The sequence below is a fragment of the Myotis nattereri genome, assembly GCF_964212035.1.
Source record: "Myotis nattereri genome assembly, chromosome: 15".
Taxonomy (NCBI): domain Eukaryota; kingdom Metazoa; phylum Chordata; class Mammalia; order Chiroptera; family Vespertilionidae; genus Myotis; species Myotis nattereri.
The window spans coordinates 39,864,763-39,888,702 of NC_138090.1; the positions used below are offsets into that span (position 1 = coordinate 39,864,763).

Consider the following 23,940-nt stretch of genomic DNA (forward strand, 5'->3'; position numbering starts at 1 on the left):
ACCCTCTAACCACCACTTAATCTGCTATCTCTCACCCCATCACAGACTTTGCCCATGACAGGCTGACTCAGCCCTGCCCTCAGTCAACACTATCAAAAGCAGCCTGGGCTGGGGAGAGATAGTTTCCCAGGTGGCAATGTGTGTGCCTGTGTGTCTGGTTGGTCCACAGAGGCCACCAGGATCGGCGAAATGGAGTGGGGTGTGCGCCAGCTGTCCGCCCCGTCATCATGTTGGTTCTAGACGTCAGGAACCAAAGTTCACCAGTTTCACTGCCTTGTGACTGGCCACAGAGGAACCGGATCCAGACAGTGGCCTCACATGTCCTCAGCAACACCCCCCAATAAGGACACAGACACATAACGTTCACTACACACACTGAGCTGCAGGAACCTTGCACACAGCTACAACTGCCTATACTCTCACAGATACTTGAAAATAAACAGATTTTAATCTCACAGATACACACTCAACTTTGAAGTGTGTGCACAGATCTTTATCGTACATGAGGGCAGTCATACCCTCACTAGGCTCCCTCAAGGAGTTACACTTAGTCACTCCAGATCCCACAGTGGTTCAGAGCTATACATAGGTGTGCAATGGGTAAGTCACACTGTCATGAATGCCACCTCAAAGGCAGTTAGGGTTGAGTACCTACTCAAGATGGTTAAAGTAACATGGTAGAATCAGTCACACAGGTCCAGGCGGTTTCCCACATTTATTCACAGGCATGTCAAGTGGGACTGGAAGACCCGGGCCTCACACAGTCAAATGGACCGCAGGCACCCCGGGTCTCACAAGCCCAGTCAAACCAGGTGCACATCTTCACACCTGCAGCGCCCACACTTCACACAGCGACCGATACACACGCCCCGGTGGCCCACGCATTTGCACACAGCCCCCCGCTCCTGCTCACGCCCAGTCAATCCGGCCGGGACCCGCACGTGCCTCCAGCGCGGGGCCCGCTCGCCCGCGCACTCTCGCAGGCTCTCACACCCCCGCGTTTCCCGTCCCCGCTTGTTTTTCTGGAAACTGCTCTCCACTCCCCTCCCCCTAGGCCGGAAGTGCTCGCTGTATTTTTAGCCTCTCTGGTTACCGCCCCTTTCCCCCTTCTGCCTGCCTAAGACCTGCCCCCGGTGCCCCGCGGGGTACCCCGGCCATCCCCCTCCCCACCGTCATTCCAGAGGGGATTCCCGGCGGCTGGCGGGGCCCCGGATTTTCCCGCTGGCTACGTGGGGAGTGGGGAGGAGTCCTGCCCTGAAGTTCCTCCTCGGCCCGGGCCAAGTTGGAGGGGGAATAGGAGCCGGGCTGCCAAGTCCGAGGAAAGGGGCTGGGGGCTCGGACTCGGGTCTGACGAAGGACTGGGCTAGGGGCTGGATGTCCTGGGTCTGCGAGCGGAGGTGGCTTGGACACCGGACCCCTAGATCTGGGCAAGGAGTGGCCGGAGCCCGGGCTTCTGGGCCCGCCCGCCGGTGCCAAGGCCCCCGCCCCCTCCAGCCTCTAGGAGGGCTGCCCCGTCCCGGCGTCCAGGTTGTCGTTGACTCAGCACAGGGACGAGGGGAGGGGGTCAGCCTGACTCAGGCTGGGAAAGGCTCCCAGGCTCCTGGGAATCGACACTGGAATCCCTCCCCCAGGATCGCTCCGAAGACCCCAGGGTGTCCCCCACCCCTGCTTCCCGCGCCTTCGTCCTACTAGCGGCCGAGGGGTCTGGAGCCTGGCCCGCGGGCGGGTGCCAGACACCTCCCCTTTCAACCTTTTCCCGTTGTCCTCGAGCCTCTGTTTACAGGCGACCGAAGCCCTGGTTACAGAGAGGAACCGGCGTCACGGCTTCCAGGAAGCCCCCTTCCCCCGCCCCTTGCGAGTGAGTCACGGGAGGCTGCAACCGTGCGGAGCCGCCCGAAGCGGCCCAACTCACGGGACCGGCCGGGAAGGCCCGTCTGTCGCCCCAGAAGGCGCCGCACCAGGGATTCCCCTGAACTCTGTCCGACCAGGCAGGTCCGCGTGCTTGACCGAATCTCCCACCTCCACACAAGCCAGCAGTCAGCCTGCCATAATGAACTTTGCACCATTGTAACTGCACTCCGTGGCAATGATTTCTGCCCCCGATTTTCACGCAGGGCAGCCAGCTCCCCAAGACTCCCTTAAGAAACGAGTTTTCTTCCCAGATCACAAAGTTCTCGCGCAGGGCAACCCTTTGACAATAAACCACTTGAGAATGTGGGAAAGGTTCCCGGCAAGTTGAGAATTCCCTCAAAGCACGCCTCTCTCTAAGTCCCAGGACCATCAGTTGTGGATGACCCATTTCTTCCATCTCAAAACAGCTTTTAATCAAGGTAACCCTCCACCATAATAAAAGATTGAGATTTCCAATCTTGGGTTTTCCCAGAAAGCAATCTCTTAACATGATTTAATGCCCTGGTATTAGGCTGCTGCCATTTACTAAGTAGAAGGAGAGTAACTTGACCTCTATTCCTGGGTTTCCTCGTGTGTAAAATGAACACAATAACCCCTCCTTGAGTTAACGAACTTAAAAGCACTTTCATATGACGGCATCTAGCCCAGAGAAAGCCACCAGAAGTGCCCCTGTCTGCGGGAGGACGCGAGGCTACAGCGGCTCTGGAATTGGGAAGGGAGGCCCCTTTCCAGTCTTGCCAGATACCAGGGTCCCCACCCCTCGCGAGTGAGGGTGCGGAGGGCCGAGGTCTGCGGATCTGGGCTGTTTGAGGGCGAAACCAAGGCAGGCCGGTCGGTCTCCCAAGAGAATTCTCTGCCAGGCTTTTGGTCTCTTCTGTTTTGCTCCTGCATATTTTTGTCTTGTGGGTTATTTGTTTTATTTCCTCCCTCTTTTTATTTATTTGACTTCCCCTCTAGCTTTTCGCTATGAATTTGTCCCTGGGACTGTCTCTTCAAGTCTTTTCTGCCTGTGTCCCCACCTCTCCTTACCCTGTTTTTTCCCTCTCTTCGTATACCTCCCTGTCTGGGTCCCTCCCTCCCTCTGCTGTGTATCTATGGGTTTCTCTTTGCGTCTCTCCATTTCTGGGTCTCTGGCTCTCTCCGCACTGCTCCCCGCCGCCGGCGTCAGTCTTTCTCCCACGCGCACGCCCACTGCCTCGGCCTCTCCCCTTGCCGATTTCCCCTGGAGCCCTGCCCCCACCTCCGTCCCAGTTCCCTTCCCGGAGCCTCGGACTCCAGCCTTGAAACCCGGGCCGACACCCCCATCCCACGCACTCCTCGCAGGGTCGCGGCCGCTGGTGGGCCCAGGTCCCGCGCGTCCGGGCCGGGGGAGGGGGCGGGGCGGAAGGGAACCAGTCCCGGGCCGGGCGGGCTGCGCTGGGGGGTGCGCGTCCGGGAAGCGCCCCTCCTGGCCCCGCCCGCCAGCGGCCGCCCCGCCCCAGTGTCTATAAAACCGCCGGCTCCTCCACCCAGCGGCAGCTTGGCCCCGGCGCTCGCACGTTCTCCCGGGTTTCCCGCAGATCTCCCTTCTGCGTCGCCATGGATCTCAGCGCCCTCTACGAGGTGAGTCCCCGCCGACCGGCACCTTGGGGTCCCCGTGCCCAACGGACTCCCTTCTCAAACTAGGGCTCTGTGGCATCGCCGACTCCGGCCGGGACCCCTGGCTCTACTCAGACTGGAGCTCCTCAGCGCCGCCCGCTCGGGCCGGGGTCCTGCCTCCCTTCCCAGTGCGGTTCCCTGGGGGTGAAAATGGAGCCTGCGACTTTCGGGTCTCGGCTCAAACCTGGATAGGGTGTCCCTAGGCGATGGAAAGCTGGAGGAGTTTTCTCAAACTAGGACTGTCTGGAGGCGGAAATGGCCCCACACCTGGCTTCCCCCCAGTAGTTGCTGAGGGTGCGGTTTTACGCGGAGACGTTTCAGGGGCTGGAATCTTGGGGTGAAAAAGGCGATTTACGAACCAAGAGAACTCTGGGATTCCAAAACCGAAGAGATCGCACTCCTGGGTTAGCTTTGCCGCCCCGCCAGTTGTGAAATGAGAACACGAAGCGCTGGGGTCAAATCCCGAGAGACCCAGAGGCTCAAACTTGGTGGACAGTGGTGTGCCCTGAGGGGGGGGAGCCGGGATTCCTGGGTCCCTCGAGATGGGCTTCTGTCCCGAAAAAACCCACAACTTCCAATTTGGGATCCCCACAATCTCTAACCCATGGGTTTCTGCAGGCGGGTGGGGCTCAGGCCGGCAACCCACAAACTGGACTGGCAAGCTCTGAGGTGCCCTGCAGCTGGGGAGGGGCGCCACTTGCATTTTCGGTGTTATAACAGATCCCTGTTCCCACAGAGCCTCCTGTCGCTGAGCACTGACCTGCCATCCAGCCAAGGAGATACTGAGTCCAGCCCAGGCTGGGCCTCTGGACTCTGGAGCCTCAGCTCAGACTCCAGTCCCGCTGGGGTCGCTGCCCACCTGCCTGGCCGTTCTACCAGCCTGGTAGAGGGTCGAAGCTGTGGCTGGGTGCCCCCACCCCCAGGCTTTGCACCCCTGGCTCCCCGCCCAGGCACTGAGCTGTCTCTCTCACCTACTTCCACCCCCACCACCTCATCCAGATACAAGACTGAGCTATGTCGAACCTTCTCAGAGAGTGGGCGCTGCCGCTATGGGGCTAAGTGCCAGTTTGCCCATGGTTTGGGTGAGTTGCGCCAAGCCAGTCGCCACCCCAAGTACAAGACAGAATTCTGCCACAAGTTCTACCTCCAGGGCCGCTGCCCCTACGGCTCACGCTGCCACTTCATCCACAACCCCAGTGAAGACCTGGCCTCCCCTGGCCACCCCCATATGCTGCGACAGAGCATCAGCTTCTCAGGCCTGCCCTCTGGCAGAAGATCCTCGCCGCCACCAGCAGGCCTGGCAGGCCCTTCCTTGTCCTCATGCTCCTTCTCGCCCTCCAGCTCCCCACCACCACCACCTGGGGACCTTCCACTTTCACCCTCTGCCTTCTCTGCTGCCCCTGGGACTCCTGTGGCCCTAAGGGATCCCACACCAGCCTGCTGTCCCTCCTGCCGAAGGGCCACCCCTAGCAGCATTTGGGGACCTGTAGGTGGCCTGGCCCGGAGCCCCTCTGCACAGTCCCTGGGATCTGATCCCGACGATTATGCCAGCAGCGGCAGCAGCCTGGGAGGGTCTGACTCACCCGTCTTCGAGGCTGGAGTTTTTGGGCCACCCCAGCCTGTAGCCCCTCGGCGACTCCCCATCTTCAATCGAATCTCAGTGTCTGAGTGACAAGTGCCTGCCCAGTACAGATCAGCTATATCTCAAGGGGGGCCATTTCTCTTGTGCTATGGTCTCCACAGAAGCCCTCGGGCTGTGGGGATATGGGGAACTCGATCAAGTAGCCTCACTGCCTTCCAAATGCATTAACCTACTCCCCTGACCCTATTCTGGGGCAGGTCCCCAGTGGGCAAGCTCAGCGTTCCTGGTGTTGGAGGAAGGAGTGTATTCTGGAGTCTTTTTTTTTTTAATATGTAGCAAATTTGAGGGTAGCAGTGAACCCTCTCCACACCACCGCTCCCCTTCCCAATGCTGTGAATAATCGGCCCCTACTGCCCCCTCCCGATTTTTCCTAGACCCCTGAGGTTCTGGTGTGACTGGTGGTGACTGGAGCCTTCCCCTTGAGGGTCAATCCTGGTGCTCAAATTTCCCTCCGAAAGCAAGTAGCCAAAGTCATTGCCAATCCCCTCTCCCCAGCCATTGGGACCTTTATTTATGACGACTTTATTTATTCTAATAGATTTTATAGTATTTATATATATTGGGTCGTCTGCTTCCCTTATATTTTTCTTCCTCTTTTTTGTAATGTTGGAAATGATGGAATAATTATTATTATAAGTATGCTATATTAAGTAATATATATTGTTAAAGTTTATTTTTGTGTTTTTTGGAATTTTTAAATAAAAGTCATCTGTGTGTAAAATCCAGTCCTGGCTTTTCTCCGGTCTAGAGGCAGTGAGGAGTGGGGAGGATGGTGTGGCCCTGTTTTGAGTCCGGGAGAGTCCATCCATAGTTCCTCCAAACATTTCCTGAGCAGAACTGCCCTCCGCTCTTACCTGGCAGGAAGTGATGTCACCTGGACCAGCAGTTCACCTGAGAGGGCGGGGCCAGGTGAGGTCACCAGATAGAAACCGGGAGAGCCAGTTCCCAGGGCGTGGGGGACGCCCGCGCTCCCGTCTGGTCCGGCTCTTCGACCGGCCTCTCAGCCCGGGCGGGTGGAGATGGGGTGTTTCCGTCCGGGCTGGCGGAGTAGGGAGGGCGGGGCTGCGCTGGGAGAACGGAATGTGCCGAGAGCTGGCGGGGGCGGGGGCGGGCGGGGCGGGGGGCACTGACGTCTGGGGGTCCGTCACCCAGCTTTCCAGGACCGAAGGGGCTGGGGGACTCAGAATCTCGCCATCCCGTGGGAGGCAGCGTTAAATCTCAGGGCTCTGGAATCACAGCTGTGGATGAAAAGGGGCCACAGCTCAGGGGAGGCCAACGAAACCACATAGGATGGTCTGAAATCCGGAGAGGCCTACGCTCCATCCACTGAGCCACACTGGCTAGGGCCTCCTCTTTTTTTTAAGTTCCTTATTGTTTAAAGTATTACATCTGTCTCCTTTTCCCCCAATGACCTCTCCCGGCTCTCCCACCCACCTACCCCTCCTTTGATTGTAATGTCTAAGATGCAAATCTGCTGTTCTCTGGAGCATTTTCTCAGTGAGATTTTCCTTCCCAGCAATTGTCGTCAGTTTGACTCAAATAAACTCGTAAGAATTCTTACAGGTTAAGTGAAATAAGCCAAACTGAGAAAGCCAAATATCACATGATCTCACTTACTTGTGGAATCTAAAGAACAAAGTGAATTGAGTCAATTCAATTGACCAACAAAATAAGACCCGGCGCCTGGAGGCACGGGCCAGCCTGACCGACCTCCAGGCGGGGCTGGGGGAGGAGAAGAGATAAACCTGAGATTTATATACTTACAGGCACAGCCCTGGACCGGGCCAGAGGGGAAGCCCTGGGGGCAGGGGAGGGGCGGGCCCGGGAGGGGCGACAGGAGGGTGAAGGGAGGTACCTGTAATACTATCAGTAATAAAAAATATTTTTTAAAAATTCTTCCAGGTTTGGACGTTTCTTACGTGGACACATTTTGGAATCTCACAGCTAGTGTCCGGCCACTTAGAAGTCTAGGCTTGGCGCCCCGGCGCTCCCACAAATGGCGGAGCTGTAGCTTCTGGCTTTGGGGAGCCCCGAGCTTCGGGGGCGCCGCCTCGGCCGCCCGGAGCCGAGAAGTTGGGGCTCCGACTGCGAAGCGCCTGCCGGTGCGGGGTCACGTGCGCGGCCGCGGCACCTCGGACCATACAAGGCAAGAGGCGGCAGGACCCCCCCTGCGGCCGGGCCCGGAAGACGCTCCGCGTCAGGGGCCACGCCCTCCCTTCCGCCGGGGCCCTCCCTCTGGACCCCTTCCTCCCCCCTTTTTCCTCTCCCCTCCCCGCCCCCCACTTCCCTCTGCTCTCCTCTCCCCACCCTCACCCCTTCTCTCCTCCCTCTCACTCCCTCCCCTCCTTACCGACCAGTTCCGCCTTCCCTCACCCTCTCAACGCTCCTCTCCTCCTTTTCCCTTTTAATGTTTCTTTTCCTTCCCGCTCCAGGCCCTTGTCCCTTGCCCCTCCTTTGTTTCCTTCAAGTTCCTCTCGCCTTTCCCCCTACCCGCTCCACTCTTCCTCCCCACGCCCTCCCCACCCTTCCCTTTCCCTCCTCCCCCCGCCCCGCCCGGTAGGGTTCTTCTCTCCTCCCCTCCTCCAGCTCCCCCCCTCCCCTCCCCTCCTCACGCTTCCTAGCCCTCTCACCCCTCCCCTCCTTGGCCCTCTCCCCTTCCCCATGGACAGGCTCTCACCTTTGATCTCTTCCTGGACACTGTTGTGGGAAAGGGCTCTGGCCCCCATACATTAAAAAAAGGGTTCTCTCCCTCTCTCTCCCTCTCCCTTCCTCTTTGAAATCAGTTTAAAAAAAAATTTTTTTGTTTAAGTGTTGCCCTACCTAGCCGGTGTGGTTCAGTTGGTTGAGCGTCCCGGGTCGGGTTACACATAGGAGAAACCGGTAGATATTTCTCTCACATAGATATTTTTCTCTCTCTCCCTCTCTCTCTCTAAAAAAAAAATAAAATAAAATAAATTAAAAAAAATTTTTTTAAAGGGGTTTGGGAGCCCTAATGGGTTTGGCTCAGTGGATGGAGCATCCGCCTGTGGACTGAAGGGTTCCAGGTTCGATTCCGGTCAAGGGCATGTACTTTAGTTGCAGGCACATCCCCAGTAGGAGGTGTGTAGGAGGCAGCTGATCAATGTTTCTCTCTCATCGATGTTTCTAACTCTCTATCCCTCTCCCTTCTTCTCTGTAAAAAATCAATAAAAAATATTTTAAAAAAAAAGGGGGGGGGGGGTTGGGAAAGATAGAAACCCAGAAACCTAAAGACATAGGGGAGGCAGAGAGGAAGAGCAGGGTTTGCAATGACATTTACAGACACCGAAAGAATAAGAAACATATCTCTGTTCTGCCCCTTCCCAAAAAAGAAATTTTAAAAAATGGCACCTATCCCTGGCTGGTATGCTCAGTGGTTAGAGTGTCGGCCTGTGCACTGGACGATCCAGCATAGGTTCAGTCAAGGGCAAGTACCTGGGTTGCAGGTCTGATCCCAGCCCCCGGTTGGGGGTGCATGTGGGAGGTGGCCAATTGGTGGGTCAAATCGATGTTTCTCTCCTTTCTCCCCTCCACCCCCCACTTGCTCTAAAAATCAATGGAAAAAATATCCTCACTACTCAGGTGAGGATAAAAAAAAAAAAAGGCACCTACCACCAACTATCAGTGCCAAACACCTGGTCATCCCCTTGACTCCCCTCTCAAACCCACATCCTAGTCCAACAGCAATCCTCTTTGATTCACCTAAATCTGCAGTCCATCCTCCTGGCTCTTCCTCTGTTCCTCACCGTGGTCCTATCCAGCATCATCTCCCACCTGAACTGTCACTTCAGCCCCTTCCTAGTTTCCTGCCTCAGATCTCTGCCCTCAGTCTCTCCCCACTGCCTTTACTAGACAACCTGAGTCAGATCACATAAAAGGCAAAGTTCTAAGTTCTTTTTTTTTTTAAATATATTTTATTGATTTTTCACAGAGAGGAAGGGAGAGGGATAGAGTTAGAAACATTGATGAGAGAGAAACATCGACCAGCTGCCTCCCGCACACCCCCCACTGGGGATGTGCCTGCAACCAAGGTACGTGCCCTTGACCAGAATCAAACCTGGGACCTTTCAGTCCGCAAGCCAACGCTCTATCCACTGAGCCAAACTGGTCAGGGCAAAGTTCTAAGTTCTTAACCAGCTTCCTGGAGTGATTCTATCTTTGGTCAGTCTTGCTACAGCCACACTGGCTTAACTGCTCCACCAATAAGTAGCATATCTGACATGCTTCAGCCACAGGGCCTTTATGCTGTCTGTGTCCTCCGCCTGGAATACTCCTTCAGGTATCCCCATGCTCACTCCCAACTTCAGGTCTCTGGTCAAATGTCTCCTCAGTGAGAGGTCCCTGACTACTTTTACTGTAACCCACACCCCACCTCCCATTCCACCATCCTCCTTATCTTGCTCAACTTTTTCCATGACATTTATCACCACCTAACATAAGAAATGTATTTAGCCAAAACCGGTTTGGCTCAGTGGATAGAGCGTCGGCCTGCGGACTGAGAGGTCCCAGGTTTGATTCCGGTCAAGGGCATGTACCTGGGTTGTGGGGGATGTGCAGGAGGCAGCTGATCAATGTTTCTCTCTCATCGATGTTTCTGACTCTCTATCTCTCTCTGTAAAAAATCAATAAAATATATTTTTAAAAAAAGAAATAAATGTATTTAGTTCCTGTTTGTAGGAATCTGCCTTCCCCACTAGAATGTCAAGTCCTCAGGGACAGGGACTTTGCCTTGTTCCCTGCAGTATCACTCATGTCGAAACCCTAAATAGGAGTTGGCCACCTAATGGATGTTCGGTATTTGTTGAAAAAAAAATCGATTCAGAAATGGGGAGAGGAAAAGAGTTAAAACTTAAAGACACACAAGAAAAAAAAATGATGTTAACTAAACTTATAATAATCATTTCACATTTTACACATAATTATGTTGTAGACCTTGGGCTAATACAGTACAATGTTATATGGTAATTATATCTAAGTGAAACTGGAAAAAAATCCAAGACAGAAACTCGAGTCAAGAGGCCATATACTAGTAGAGGACCCACAGCCTGATACTTATACGGGCCTTTACTGAGAGCTGCAGATCCTATGAAATGTGCAGGCATCTAAAAGGCGATACCACCCTCTAGTGGCCTATAAAAACGGCACCTCCCCATGCTGCAGAACACTCCTTAACCGATGATCACCAGAATCCCTGGTGTCTTTCCAGCCCGAAAATCGAAATGTTCATTCCTCTAAGTGATACAGATTTATTCAACGTTTAAGATTTATAAAAGCTGAGGAGAAAAAAAAAAAAAAAGTCAAAACTGCTCCAGGTGAGGATCGAACTCACAACCTCGGCATCGCTCCGCCTTGCACTGTCTTATAAGTACCGCGCGCTAACCGATTGCGCCACTGGAGCTCCGGCCGCACCCTTTCGCCGTGGGGTCCTTCAGTTATTCTCGGCCACATGACCTCCCTGGACAGTTATGTTTCGCATTGTATATGCAAATGTAAATTTTTTGGTTGGTCAATAGGAGAAAGTGTGTGACCAGCTCCTGATTCTCACGCCTGGAAGGCCCTTGCTGAAAAAGGGAAAGTCTGCGAGGCGTTTGGAATGTGGAAGGAGTGTAGCCTGCCTTGGACTCGCCTCCTTATGAATATTCAGAACCTAAAGAGAAGGTGTTTTAACCCCCGGCTGGCCGGCCGGAAGCCGGCCCCTTCCCCCCCCACACCCGCATCGCCGCGGGCGGGAACAGGATGTGAGCCCAGGCGGCTAGGGGGAGGGGAAGCCCAAGGCGACCGTCCCCAGCCCCACAGCTGGGACGGGGTCTCCCACTGCAGAAGTGGCGCTGCCACCGCTGCTGCTTGAGACCCATGCCCACGCCCATCCTGGACCTCTTAGGCTCCAGAGCCGCGAGCTCGGGCGACCCTAGTCACTGCACCGGGTCTAGAGAGACTCCGAAGCACAGGCTTCCGCGTGCAGGTTAGAGGACTCCAGATACCCAGGTGCCCAGCGCCTCCTCCCTGAAGGAGCCAAGAGCCCGGTGCATCAGCCCCCGCGACCCTGGAGGACGAGCTCCTGGGATTCCCAGAAACCTGAGCCCAAGACTCCCGGGGTTGGAAGAACTTGGGTTATGGACTGCTAGCGCCCCAACCACTTGTGCCCACTACTTCAGGGCACCCAGGAGTTTGGGACTCGCTGCACTCCAGCCTGGAGGTGGTGTAATTCCTGCTACTAGAGTTAGGGGAACGCAGGAATCCGTGCCATCCACCGCCCTATCTAGAAGTCTCAGGAATGTGGGTCCCTAGCATCCCCATCTGAGACTCAAGATTCAGGCTCCCAGCATCCTCCATTTAGAGGACCAAGAAATTCGGATCTCGGCAGCCCATTTCCCAAGAGAACTCGGATTCTGGTTCCCGGAGCCTGAGAGCCCGAAGTTTACATCCCTGACTTGCAGAGAGATCCACGGACCCAGGAGTCGGCTCCGCGCCTCCCCAGGGACCATGCTAGGGGTCAGATAGGAGCTGGGCTGCCTCGGTTCGGGGCCGGAGACTCCCCGGGAGGTGAGGGGGAAGGCAAGAGGCCCCGATGGGCTGGGGGAGGGGACGGCGCCTCGCAGCTAAACAATGAGGGGGCGTGCCGGCGGGGCGCGCGCGGAGGCGCCGGCGGGAGTGGGGGGCGGGTGGGGGGTGGGAAGGCGGAGGGTTCGGAGAGCAGATCGCGGAGTGACTGGCCGGAGGGGCGGGGGGGATCCAGGCCTCAGGGCCTGCGCCCCAGCTCGCCGCTCTCGGTGGGGGAGGGAGCCGTCTGCTGGACCCTGGCATCCGGTCCCTCGGCCTTCTCCGCCCTCCCCTGGGATCCCGCGGCCTCCCGCCCACGGCTTTTCCCAGCCCTGCCCCTCGCCCTCGGCTGCAGCAGAGCCCAGCCGTTCCCAGGATCCCTGAGCCTCCGGCCCCAGACAGACCGGACTCCTAGCTCCCGCGACTCCTTTGCTCTCTTCACTCTTCTTTGTCTTTGCCTTCCCATCTTTTCCTCTATGTTCTCTCTCCTTGTCCCCCTCTTTCTGTCACTTTGCGTCTGTCTGCCCCATGAGTTACTACTCCCTGGGGCCCCTCCTTGGATTTAGACCACCCTCCTGATTCTCAGCCCCCAAACTGTGAGTGTGGGCAATTGGAGGCCTATGACGTCTTGGTATCACAGAAGGGGGTCTTTCTGCAGAAGCCGCTGAGCCACGCAGCCATGCCAGAGGGAGCCCGTGGACTGAGCCTGCCCAAACCCAGCCCTCGCCTTAGCCCCCGCCACAGAGGTGAAGTGTGTGACTGTGCAACTGTGTGTGAGACTCAGACAGGTGAGCATGCAGGGGAGGGGCAGAGCCTGCTGGGCATTCATTCCTTTATTCCAGACACGGTGCAGCCCTCTGGCTGGCCCCATGTTGGGCAATGCTGGCAACACAGGGTGACCAAAATAGCCCCAGTCCTGCCCGCACAGAGCTCCAAGTCTGGTGGGGAAGATGGGCCTATCCCTAGACAGTGACCTATCTAGGGTACCAGATAGCGACCAGAGTGGGTGTCTCAGGACAGAGTGATCACAGCAGCATGGAGGGGCCAAAGGGCTGTGGGAACCTAGTCTGGGAAGTCAGAGGAGGCAACATCTAAACAGAATGGGAAGATTGGGAGGGACGAGCTGGGAAAGGCAAGGCAGAGTATTTATTCCATGCAGAGGGAGCAGTGTGTACAAAAGCCCAGAGGTAAGGGGAAGCTGCGTGCGATGAATCTGGAGTGTGAGAAGTGGCATGGCTGTGGCGAGAGAGCAGACTGGAATGGTCTAATGGGCACCTTGCATAAGGTCCTGTGGACCTGAGGAGTTTGGACTTTGTCCTGAGGGCAGGAAGGGGGTGTACTCAGGAGAGTGACTGGGTCAGACAGCGAATTGATAGACATCCCAGGCTGATACATGGAGGTGGATTAGAGAAGTGGAGGCCAGAAGCCCAGGGAGGACCCTGATGCGAGAGGACAGGAATGGATGAAGGCAGCACAGCAGAAAGGGGAGAAGGGAGCCTTGGGAAAGACACTGACCAAATGTGTGTGAGTGTGAGGGCTGAGAGCACTCACTCAGTTGGGGAGACACCCTAACCTCCTGTTCCACACCCCCAGCAGCCTCCGCAACCCCCGCCATGGCCTCCCTTCGAGGTTCTGGGAGCTCCACATCCTTGAGCACAGTGGGCTCTGAGGGGGACCTGGCCCCAGGGCCCACCCCTGCCTGCTTAGCCTCCAGACCAGAGCCTCTTCCAGGGCCCCCCATCCGCCTGCATCTGTCGCCTGTGGGGACCCCTGGTTTGGTGAAACCCTCAAGGCTGGAGCGTGTGGTCCGTGAGATCGTGGAGACGGAGCGGGCCTATGTCCGGGACCTCCGCAGCATTGTGGAGGTGAGGCAGGAGGGCACCTGAGGCCAGTGGGGACCCAGCCCAGGCCTTTGTCCCAGTAACCCCAGTCATCCCCACAGGACTACCTGGGCCCCCTGCTGGATGGCGGGGTCCTGGGGCTGAGCACGGAGCAGGTGGGCACGCTGTTTGCAAACATCGAGGACATCTACGAGTTCAGCAGGTCAGGGGCTGATGGGCCAGGAGGGTGGGGCTAAATGTCGAAACATTGGGCAGGGATCTTGATGGGGCGGGAGGACCCAGAGTGTGGAGGAGGGGATGGAGCCTGAGGATCTGGATGAGGTCCAAATCCAAATAAGGGGACGGGTCCAGGCATCTGGATGGATTTTAGCAATGTGTCAGACTTGGGAGAACAATATATCTAAGGCCCAGATGGAGCCTGGAGATTATGACAGTGCGAGCATTTGTGTCCTGGGAACCCCTCAGTCCTGGACAAATCAGGATGGTTGGTCCCCAGTGAGCAGGACGCTGGGTTTCAAGAATCAGGAGATCATGCAGTTATTATTTTTTAAATTGAGGGAGAGAGAGAGAGAAACACCTATTTGTTGTTCCACTTATTTATGCATTCATCGGTTGCTTCTTGTATGTGCCCCGACCGGGAATCAAACCAAATGCTCTAACCAACTGAAATATTCGGCCAGGGCTGAGATCATAACATTATTGCAGGGGGTCTGAGAGTCATGACAAGATCTCAGAATCACAACGGAATCTTAAGATTATCACAGCTCTGAATGTTATGACACTGTTGTCCCTGGGTCATGACATGAGACACCCAGGCTCCAGCCAGCTGTGACAAGATTTCAGGCTGAGGAATGTGATTCAGTCCAAGGAAGTCTGAGCAGGTTGTGATGTTCCATGTAGGAATCAGAGGGCTCTTCCTCTGGACATGACAGCCCCTAGAGCAGTGGTTCTCAGTCTTCTGGCCCTTTAAATACATTTCCTCATGTTGTGACCCAACCATAAAATTATTTTCGTTGCTACTTCATAACTGTAATGTTGCTACTGTTATGAATCGTAATGTAAATATCTGATATGCAGGATGGTCTTAGGCGACCCCCGTGAAAGGGTCGTTTGACCGCCAAAGGGGTTGCAACCCACAGGTTGAGAACCACTGCCCTAGAGAGATCCTGGCAGCACCAAGCCCCCACCAAGCCTCTCGGAGTTCTCCCTTGGGAGGGTCTGGGGGCAGGGCGGTCTCTCACCCTTCCTTCTCCCCACAGCCAGCTCCTGGAAGACCTGGAGGGCAGCAGCAGTGCAGTGGGCATTGCAGAGTGCTTCGTGCAGAGGGTGAGTCGGGGTGCCAGGGCTCAATCTGGACTGGTGCCTGGGTAAGTGAGGAGCAAGCCTGTGCTAGGGGGGTCATGGGCAGTCTGAGGTGCTAATTCCCCTGTCACCCGCAGAGTGAAGATTTTGACATCTACACGTTGTACTGCATGAACTACCCAAGGTGAGGGGTCCCAGGTTGTGCCCAGGAGCTGTTGTGCCAGCCAACCTCCCTCCACTCAACCCATCTACCCCTGCCAGACTGTGACAGTAACTGAACTCTCCCTAGCCTGCCCTTGACCCCTGCCTGCCCCCAACCCTCCCACCCCTGCCCACCAGAGATGCCCTCTCTTGACCTGTTCCGTGCCCCCAGCTCCCTAGCCCTGCTCCGGGAGCTGTCGCTGTCTCCACCCGCAGCCCTGTGGCTGCAGGAGCGCCAGGCCCAGCTCCACCACTCACTGCCCCTGCAGAGCTTCCTCCTGAAACCTGTTCAGCGCATCCTCAAGTACCACCTGTTGCTGCAGGTTTGCTGTGGCCCTTGAGGGTCTGCTTGGGGGTGCCAGGTCCTGCCCATGGACCACCCAGTGGTGCATCTAGAGGGATGAACTGGGGAAGGTCTGGGGAGGCATTTGGTCCCTACAGACTGTGCCAGTGCTTGGGGTAGGGTCTTGTTGGCAATGGGGACTGGCATCAGCTGATTCGACTTTCTATCTCTTCCTGTTTATCTCTCTTTGCCTCTGGATCTCCATCTCTGCCCCTACCTTTATATGTCTCTCTGTCTCTATTATTATTATTCTTTCTCTTTCTGTTACTGTCCCCCCCCCCCCCCCCGGGTGTCCGGTGACTGCCTGGCAGGAGCTGGGCAAGCACTGGGTTGAGGGCCCGGGCACTGGGGGCCGCGAGATGGTAGAGGAGGCTATCGTGTCCATGACAGCCGTTGCCTGGTACATTAACGACATGAAGCGCAAGCAGGAGCACGCTGCACGCCTCCAGGTGACTCCAGGGTGGCTGGATGGGAGGAGTGGGCATGAGGGCCTTCGTGGGGATGGTCAATGCTTCACAAGCGGCCTCAGAAGGTGGGCTCAGACAGCCCGGGCCCTTGTTAGCGCCCCCGTGCTGGGATGTGTGTGCCTCCCGTGATGTTTCTGTGTCCCGTGTACCTGGTGGGGTCCTGGCAGGAAGTGCAGCGGCAGCTGGGCGGCTGGACCGGCCCGGAGCTCAGTGCTTTCGGGGAGCTGGTGCTGGAAGGCTCATTCCGAGGTGGCGGAGGAGGTGGCCCCCGACTTCGAGGGGGTGAGCGGCTGCTCTTTCTATTCTCACGGATGCTGCTCGTGGCCAAACGCCGGGGGCCAGAATACACCTACAAGGGTCACATCTTTGTGAGTTACCTATATTCTCTGTACCGATACCTGTATCTCTAAAGGGGTGACCAGGGGCAGGGCCTGGAAGGAGGGACAACCAGGGCCATGTTTTCTTGAGTCTGACGGTGTAATAAGGATGGTGAGGCCAGCGGAATGCAGAGGGGGAGGACCTGGATTTGCTCACCAGACAAGTGTCTTCACGGGGGAAGCACGTCTTGATTCAGATGAGGGTAGGGAGGGCTGGTGAGGGAGAGCAGAGCCCAGCCTGGAGGAGAGGATCAACGGGAAGGGAGACCCCATACAACCATACAGGGCACATCTTTCTAGGGGGTAGGAACCCAAATGCAAGGGCCACATTGTTGAGTCCAAGGGCTCTGAGCCTGCCACCCTCTCTGCTCGCCTATTCAGTGCTGCAACCTGAGTGTGAGCGAGAGTCCTCGTGACCCTCTAGGGTTCAAGGTGGCCGATTTGACCATTCCCAAGCACAGGCACCTGCTTCAGGTGAGGAGACTGGGGCTGGGTGGGCAGGGTTCCCTCCAGCTCATAGACCTCGCACCTGACTTCCCACTCCACCCCCACCTACCGCCAGGCCAAGAACCAAGAAGAGAAGAGACTGTGGATTCACTGTCTCCAGCGTCTCTTCTTTGAGAACCACCCTGCCTCTATCCCAGCCAAGGTACAGCTCCTGCCACAGACAGGGGCTCTCAGAGTGCCAGAGACTGTGGCCCCCAGTGGTTCTGGAGGACACTGAGTGCAGGGGACTCTCTTAAAACGTGGCGGTTAAATTGCAGATAGGCTGCCTGGGTTTGAATTTCAGCTCCACTGTGTCCCGGCTTGGTGACTCTGATCAACCTCTCTGACCTCAGCTTCCTCACCAGGAAGAATAATAGCACCAACCTCATAGGGTTGTGGTGAGGAATAATTGTCATCAGTCATGTAATGTGCCTGTCATGTAGCAGCGCTCACTAATGGGACAATGACTCAGGTGCTCAAGAGACCGGCTCCTCAACCCTCATCCTTGTGTCTTTCAGGCAAAACAAGTTCTTCTTGAAAACAGCCTGCACTGTGAGTTGGGGCCTTGGGTTGGTAGGTATGGAAGTAGAGGGGTTACTTCCAAGAAAGAGTAGATTCTTAGCCCCAAATCTCTCCCCACAGGTGCTCCTAAAAGTAAGCCTATCCCAGAGCCTATGATCCCCCTACTTGGGTCTCCCCGACCTCGAGATGCTAGAAGTTTCACCCCTGGACGAAGGAACACAGGTAAAGAAGAGTTCCGCCCCCTTCTGCCCCAGGACTCAGGAATGTACGTACCCCCAGCCCTTCCTCTCCTAGAAGCCTGGGGTTGGGCTCATAACGAGGTTCTAATCTGCCTCTCCCACAGCTCCGTCTCCAGGCCCCTCCACTGCCCGCCATGGCCGTAGACAGTCTGGTGAGTTGATTCCACTGAAAGGTTAACTAGAGATCGGGGTGGGAGCTGGGCCCCTGACATCAGTGTGTCCTCTCCCCAGAGCCAGTGAAGGACCCTTATGTCATGTTTCCACAGAATGGTAAGTGACTGCCCAGCCCAGCCAGGTCCAGCCCTGTCTGTCTGTCTCTTCCCATGGGATGCCCAGTGTTCACGGGGGAGGGGTGACAGGGCAACTCATCAATTATAAGGAGTAAACTTATTCCCACATCTCACTTTTTTTCTCATTTCTTCTTTTCCAGCTAAGCCTAGACTCAAGGTAAGAAATCTCTTGGGATGGAATCTGGGGACCCAGAACAAGAATCTGATGGAGGAGGGAGCTTGAGTTATCAATTCCTGGGTTTGAATAAGAAGGGGACTGGGAAGCAGGGGTGCTGACAGCTCTGGGTGCTTGCCCTCCATTCTTTCCTTCCTCATAGCATGCTGGCAGTGAGGGGGAGCTCTACCCCCCTTTAGAGCCTCAGCCATCGGGTCCAGCTTCTGGACCTGCTGAGGACTTGGAAGACACTGGACCCCCCACGCTGGACCCCTCTGGGACCTCAATCACTGAAGAAATCCTGGAACTGCTGAACCAAAGAGGCCTCCGAGATGCAGGGGTGAGCGGGGCATCCCATCACAGTGTCCTTGGGGCTCTCGCTTGGGCAGGCACAGACCGGGCACCGGAGCAGCCAAAGCACCTGATACTGTTGGTCTCTTCCCCAGTGCCCGCTACAGCCACCTCCCCACGACATTCCCGAGTTCCCTGGAGACTCCCAAGTACCACGTGATGGTGAAAGCCTCACATTCCCAGCCCCGCCCAGCCGGGACTCTTCCGAAGAGGAGGACGAAGAGCTGGAGATGGACGAACGGGGCCCTTCCCCACTCCATGTCCTGGAGGGACTCGAAGGTTCCGGTGCAGCTGAAGTTCCCGACATTCCTGGCCTTACCAAAAATCCTGCCGTGTCCACCCTCCCTGAGATGTCTAGCCTTTCTGAAATTCCTCCAATGCCCTGCCTTCCCAGTCTCTCTGACATTTCCAGTGTTTTTGAAATGCCCTGCCTTCCAGTCATACCCAGTGTCCCCGACATTCCTGGTCTTTCCAGCCCTCCCACCCTTCCCTGTGACTCTTGGCTGCATGGCCCGCTGCAGGAGCCAGATGAGGCTCTAGCCACCAGGAGAGAACTGTTCTCTGGAGCCCATGCTGGGAAACTGGGAGAGCCCTCCTCAGACAGCAGGGCAGGGCAGGCAAGGGAGGAGGAGGATGGGGTATCATTTCCAGATTTCCGACCCCAGGATGGTGCCCAAGATCAGGATGAGCTGGGATTCCGCTCTTGCTCCGAAGTCCGGAGTGCCTGGCAGGCTCTGGAGCAGGGGCATTTGGCCCGGCCAGGTTTCCCAGAACCGCTGCTGATTCTGGAAGATTCAGATCTGCAAGGAGGCAGTGGGAGCGGAAAGGCTGGAGCCCCCAGTACAGAGCGGGCCGCATCCCGAGTGCGAGAGTTGGCCCGGCTGTACAGCGAGCGGATCCAGCAGATGCAGCGGGCTGAGACGCGGGCATCGGCCAATGCCCCGCGCCGCAGGCCACGGGCTCTGGCCCAACTCCAGCTGTCCCCCTGCCTGCCCCACGAGCAGGCCGAGCCAGGTGAGGTCCGGGTATGTGGTTGGCAGAGGCAGCCCATGCTGGAATGCCAATCCCTGACTCAGTCCTCCTTTCTTTGGATACAGGGCCCCTGCCTGCATTTGGACACGTGTTGGTATGTGAACTGGCCTTCCCGCTGACTTTGGCCCAGGAATCTGTCCCCCTGGGCCCTGCTGCCCAGGTTCAAGCTGCTGCACCCCTGTCTAAGCAGGGAGGCTGCCTGGGTGGCCGGGGCCTAGATGTTTCCAGTTTGCCTGAGCAAGACCATAGGGGCATCCGGATTCCAGATGCTACCACTTTGCCTGAGCAAGGCCTCTGGAACGTCCAGATTCCAGCCACCACACCTTTTCCCAAGCAGGAAGGCCCAGATGTCCAGGTCCCAGCTATTACATCTCTACCTGATCAAGAAGGCCACCCGGAAATGCAAATTTCAATGACCACTCCTTTGCCTGCGCATAGAGGCCACAGGGATATACAGCTTCCGGCTACCACCTTTTTCCCTCAGCAAGAATGTCAGATGGACATCCAAGTTCCAACCACCCCAGCTTTGCTGAAGCAGGGAAGTTGTTCTCGTGTCACAGGTTTAGCCACCTCTCCTATGCTCAAGCAAGAAGACCACCGAGACTGCCAAAGTCCAGCCAGCACCCCATTAACTAAGCAGGGAGGTTTCAGGGATGTTCGGTCACCAGCCACTGTCTGCAGCCAAGCCATTGACCCTTTGCTTCTGCATGGAAGCAGCCTGGACCATCAGATCCCAGCCAACACCCCACTGCCCTTGGAACCTGACCTCCCAGACATTCAGGTTCTGGATACCTCACCTTTGCCTGTATATGGAAGCCACCTAGACCATCAGATCCCAGCCAATGCTCCATTGTCTTTGCCCCAGGATCTCCCAGACATTCAGGCTCCAGTTGCCATAGCCGTGCCCCAGCCGCAAGGCTTCATGGACACACGGGTCCAAGCACTCCCACCTTTGCCCAAGCACGGAGACCTGCCAGACATCCAGGCTGCCACTGCTGTACCTTTGCTCCAGGAGCAAAGCCTCACAGACTTTCAGGTCCCCAAACCTACACCTTTGTTGGAGCAGAAGAGCCTCACAGACATCCATTTTACAGCTGCCACTCCTCTGCCTGAGCAAGGAAGCTCATGGGACATTCAGGGCCTGTCACCCACCCCAGTTCAGACCACTGTGGCTTTGTCGAAACCAGAAGGCCATCCTGTCTCTCCCATTGCCAGGTCAGAGTCTTCAGACTTGACTCCACCCCACAGTCCTTCAACCCCAACCCGTCAGCTCCTGGGTCCCAACGCAGCTGCTCTCTCAAGATACCTGGCAGCCTCATACATCAGCCAGAGCCTAGCTCGGAGGCAGGGGCCTGGGGGAGAGGCCCCCCAAGCTTTCCGGGGTTCCTGCTCCTCTTCTGCCCCCACATCACGGGCACCTTCCCCGCCGCCCCAGCCCCAGCCCCAGCCCCCACCACCTCCAGCCAGGAGGCTCAGCTATGCCACCACAGTCAACATCCATGTCGGGGGTGGCGGGCGGCTACGGCCAGCCAAGGCCCAGGTCAGGTTGAACCACCCTGCTCTATTAGCTTCCACCCAGGAATCTGTGGGCTTTCGCAGAGCCCAGGGGGCTCCTGATGCCCCTTTCCACACATGAGCCAGGATATCAGACTTCTTAAAAAGCAAGGACTTCAACCAAATGCCACAGACTCTCAGAACTTCACCCAGAAGTCCAGACACTGAAGACAAGTCTAAAATTGCTGCGGCTTTCCAACTTCTAGGTCTGCTTTGGCAAGTGGTCCTTATTACTTACCTTGATTAACTCAGCAGGGATGGGGATGGGGATTTCATTAATATTTTGTTAATATTATGACAGTATGTCTCATTTCCAGTTCTGGAGATAGTGGGGGATAACAAGATGATGAGTGGGAAGGTCTGTCACAGTACAATTCAGTGGTTCTGAAAATTTGGGAAATCTCAAACTCTTTCAAAAATTACTGGAACCTGGACCCATTTCAATTTGGTGTGTGATTTCACAGGGTTTATGAACTGCTTTATGCCCATCCAGAAAAGCTAAGAAGCTTTGTTCCAAGTACAAATTCATTCCCTTAGCACTTTATCCAGTCCGTGTGTCCCATCATCACCCACTTATCTCATCCGCTCGGCCACCTTTACATCTCTCCATGCAGCTGTCTTTCCATCTATTTCACCCATCTTTCAATCCATCTTCCCACCCATACGCCTTGACTTATTCAACCATCTCTATTCATCCATCCTACCCACCCATCTAGCATTCATTCTTCCATTAATCCATTGATCCATCATCCACCTGTTCATCTTTCCCACCCAACCCTCTCCATTCATCCACGTAACTCTCCATATTTCCATCTCTATCTGTTCAGCATACATCTTATTCACATAACTATCTCCTCAACCATCTTGACCACTATCCATCCTTCATTGGATTCTGCTGGGTCTTGGTACTACAGAACTTCAAAGACAGTTCCATGCTAACACCAAATTGGATCAGGTTTGAGATTCTGAGTAAAGTTTGTCCCCCATCTGTCCAATCCTGGCAAACACTCCCACCTTCATGACTATTCTGGTTCTTGTGCTCACCCACACATAATCAGACCCCTTTCCCCGCTTCTCTAGTTTGAGAGCTCTACAGTGCCTTAGTGTGCCCCCTCAACCCCCAGGAAATTCAGGTTATAGAGACAAAGGCTTTTTCCAAAAACAATTTTTTTTTAAATTATTGATTTTAGAGAGGAAGGGGACAAGAGAGTGAAACCTCAATTTGTTGTTCCACTTATTTATGCATTAATTGGTTGATTCTTGTATGTGTCCTGCTGGGGATCGAACCTGCAACCTTGGCCTATGGAAACAGCATTCTAACCAACTGAGCTACCTGTCCAGGGCCAAAGGATCCTTTATGCCCTCCTAGCTGCAGCATGCCCTATGAGAAGCATAACCTAATCAATTTCTTTGGTAACATTAGCTTTTTTAATTGAACCTTTACCCTCTTGTGCTTTTGCACAGCTTATTTAAACTTTCTTGGAATTTTCTGAGGCACCAGAGTCGATGTAATCTCTCTCTGAGCCTGGGTTTTCTCATGTATAATGAGGACAATAGTATCCCATCTTGTAGGGGTCTTGTAGGATCACTGCAAAGATTCAATGAAGGAGCCCTGGCCAGTGTGATCCACTGGTTAGAGCATCGGACTGCCCACCAAAGATCACAGGTTCGATTCCTGGTCAAGGGCACATAACTGGATTGCAGGGTCAATCCCTAGATCCCTGGCTCCAGTTGGGATGCATGAGGGAGACAACCAATTAATTGATGTTTCTCTCCTCCCCTCCTCCTTTCCCTCCCTTCCACTCTTCCTAAAAATGGAAAAAATAACCTCAGGTGAGGATTAACAACAACAAAAAAGATTCAGTGAAGGTAACCAATTCCCAAGTGTGTTTGAGCCTCTGACTCACAGCACATTGTTCAAATCACAGATGTCCCAGGATCTAGTCCCAGACTACAGAATCACAACCTCCAGGACGGGAGCCTAGGAATCTGAAGTTTCAGCAATCAACTAACAACAGCAAAAAAAGGCTGAGATTTATCGAATCCTAATGGCATACCATGGGCATTAGTCACTTCATATGAACTCAATCACTGTGAGTCCTCACAACAGCCCTAAAAGGCAAGTGAGGACTTTAATCCCCACTTTAGAGATGAGGATAATAAGACAGATTGGATAAGGAACTTGCCCAGTCACACAGGCCAGGGGCGGAGCTGGGACTCCCATTTCCTGCAGCCCAACAGAGCCCATACTCTTGAGTACCTATCCTGTGCCAGACACTGTTTTTGCCACTGGGGGCACAATAAGGAGCACTTTCCCCACCCCCAACTTGAGACACAGCCCAGTACTCCAAGGGTCCTAGGTGATAAGGTAGCCAGGACAAGGCCTGGCTTAATAAATGTTAGCTGCTGGCTTCTGTTCAGTTGAGCAGTAACCATGCCCTGCACCAGGGCCTGGGCCTGCTCCGCTGCAGCCTCCCCAAGGTCAGGACAGAGGCAGGCCCTCCTCAGCCCCAGCTGCACATTCCCAGCTGAAGGAAAGTTCACAGCCTGACTTGGGCTCCCAGCAGCGCCGGAATTCCCGGTATTTGAGGAGGCGTCGGGGAGGGAGAAAAGGCTGTCTACTCTAAGGCCTGGCGCAGGGAAAGAGGCAAGTGCCTTTAGCTCCTCCAGATGCGTCCCAGCTGTGCCTCTGGGAGGCAGCCAGGAGCCTCAACGAGGTGGAGTGAGGGGGGTATCTCTAGATCCTGTGGGAAAACTATGGGCACCAGGCTTGCCTTAGTCCCTCCTGCTCCCTGCCCCTAAATTCCATTCCTCCTGCCTGCCCAATTATATTTGCTTCATAGGCCAGCTCTGAAGCCTCAGGAATATAGTTTGCCTGTTGTAAGCCACTTTTAGAGCTGCAAAATCAGGCTCAAACAGGGAAGAGCAGAGGTTTGGCTGGTGTCACTCAGTGGTTGAGCATCAACCTATGAATCAGGAGGTCATGATTCAATTCCCAGTCCGGGCACATGTCTAGGATCCCCAGAGTGGGG

General features: G+C 55.4%; 2 protein-coding genes across 3 annotated transcripts; both read left to right on the top strand.

The window, feature by feature from the left end:
* The first annotated feature begins 3,451 nt into the window (after positions 1 to 3,451).
* ZFP36 (ZFP36 ring finger protein) lies at positions 3,452 to 5,912 on the top strand. The gene is made up of 2 exons (XM_081107827.1): positions 3,452 to 3,513; positions 4,286 to 5,912. The coding sequence occupies exons 1-2, from the start codon at positions 3,490 to 3,492 to the stop codon at positions 5,219 to 5,221; spliced, it is 960 nt and encodes a 319-aa protein (XP_080963953.1). The 5' UTR covers positions 3,452 to 3,489; the 3' UTR covers positions 5,222 to 5,912.
* Positions 5,913 to 12,428: 6,516 nt separating this feature from the next.
* PLEKHG2 (pleckstrin homology and RhoGEF domain containing G2) lies at positions 12,429 to 21,335 on the top strand (the record flags this gene model as incomplete). 2 transcript variants are annotated; one of them, XM_081107545.1, is made up of 18 exons in its annotated part: positions 12,429 to 12,537; positions 13,343 to 13,614; positions 13,692 to 13,792; positions 14,850 to 14,916; positions 15,030 to 15,076; positions 15,266 to 15,416; positions 15,748 to 15,885; positions 16,071 to 16,271; positions 16,662 to 16,754; positions 16,843 to 16,929; positions 17,285 to 17,318; positions 17,409 to 17,510; positions 17,632 to 17,679; positions 17,759 to 17,797; positions 17,958 to 17,974; positions 18,135 to 18,311; positions 18,430 to 19,336; positions 19,420 to 21,335. In XM_081107545.1, the coding sequence occupies 18 exons, from the start codon at positions 12,429 to 12,431 to the stop codon at positions 20,988 to 20,990; spliced, it is 4,161 nt and encodes a 1,386-aa protein (XP_080963671.1). In that variant the 3' UTR covers positions 20,991 to 21,335. The 2 variants fall into 2 exon arrangements, with proteins under 2 accessions (XP_080963671.1, XP_080963670.1); XM_081107544.1 differs by having other exon boundaries at positions 13,346 to 13,614; positions 18,418 to 19,336.
* Positions 21,336 to 23,940: the final 2,605 nt, after the last annotated feature.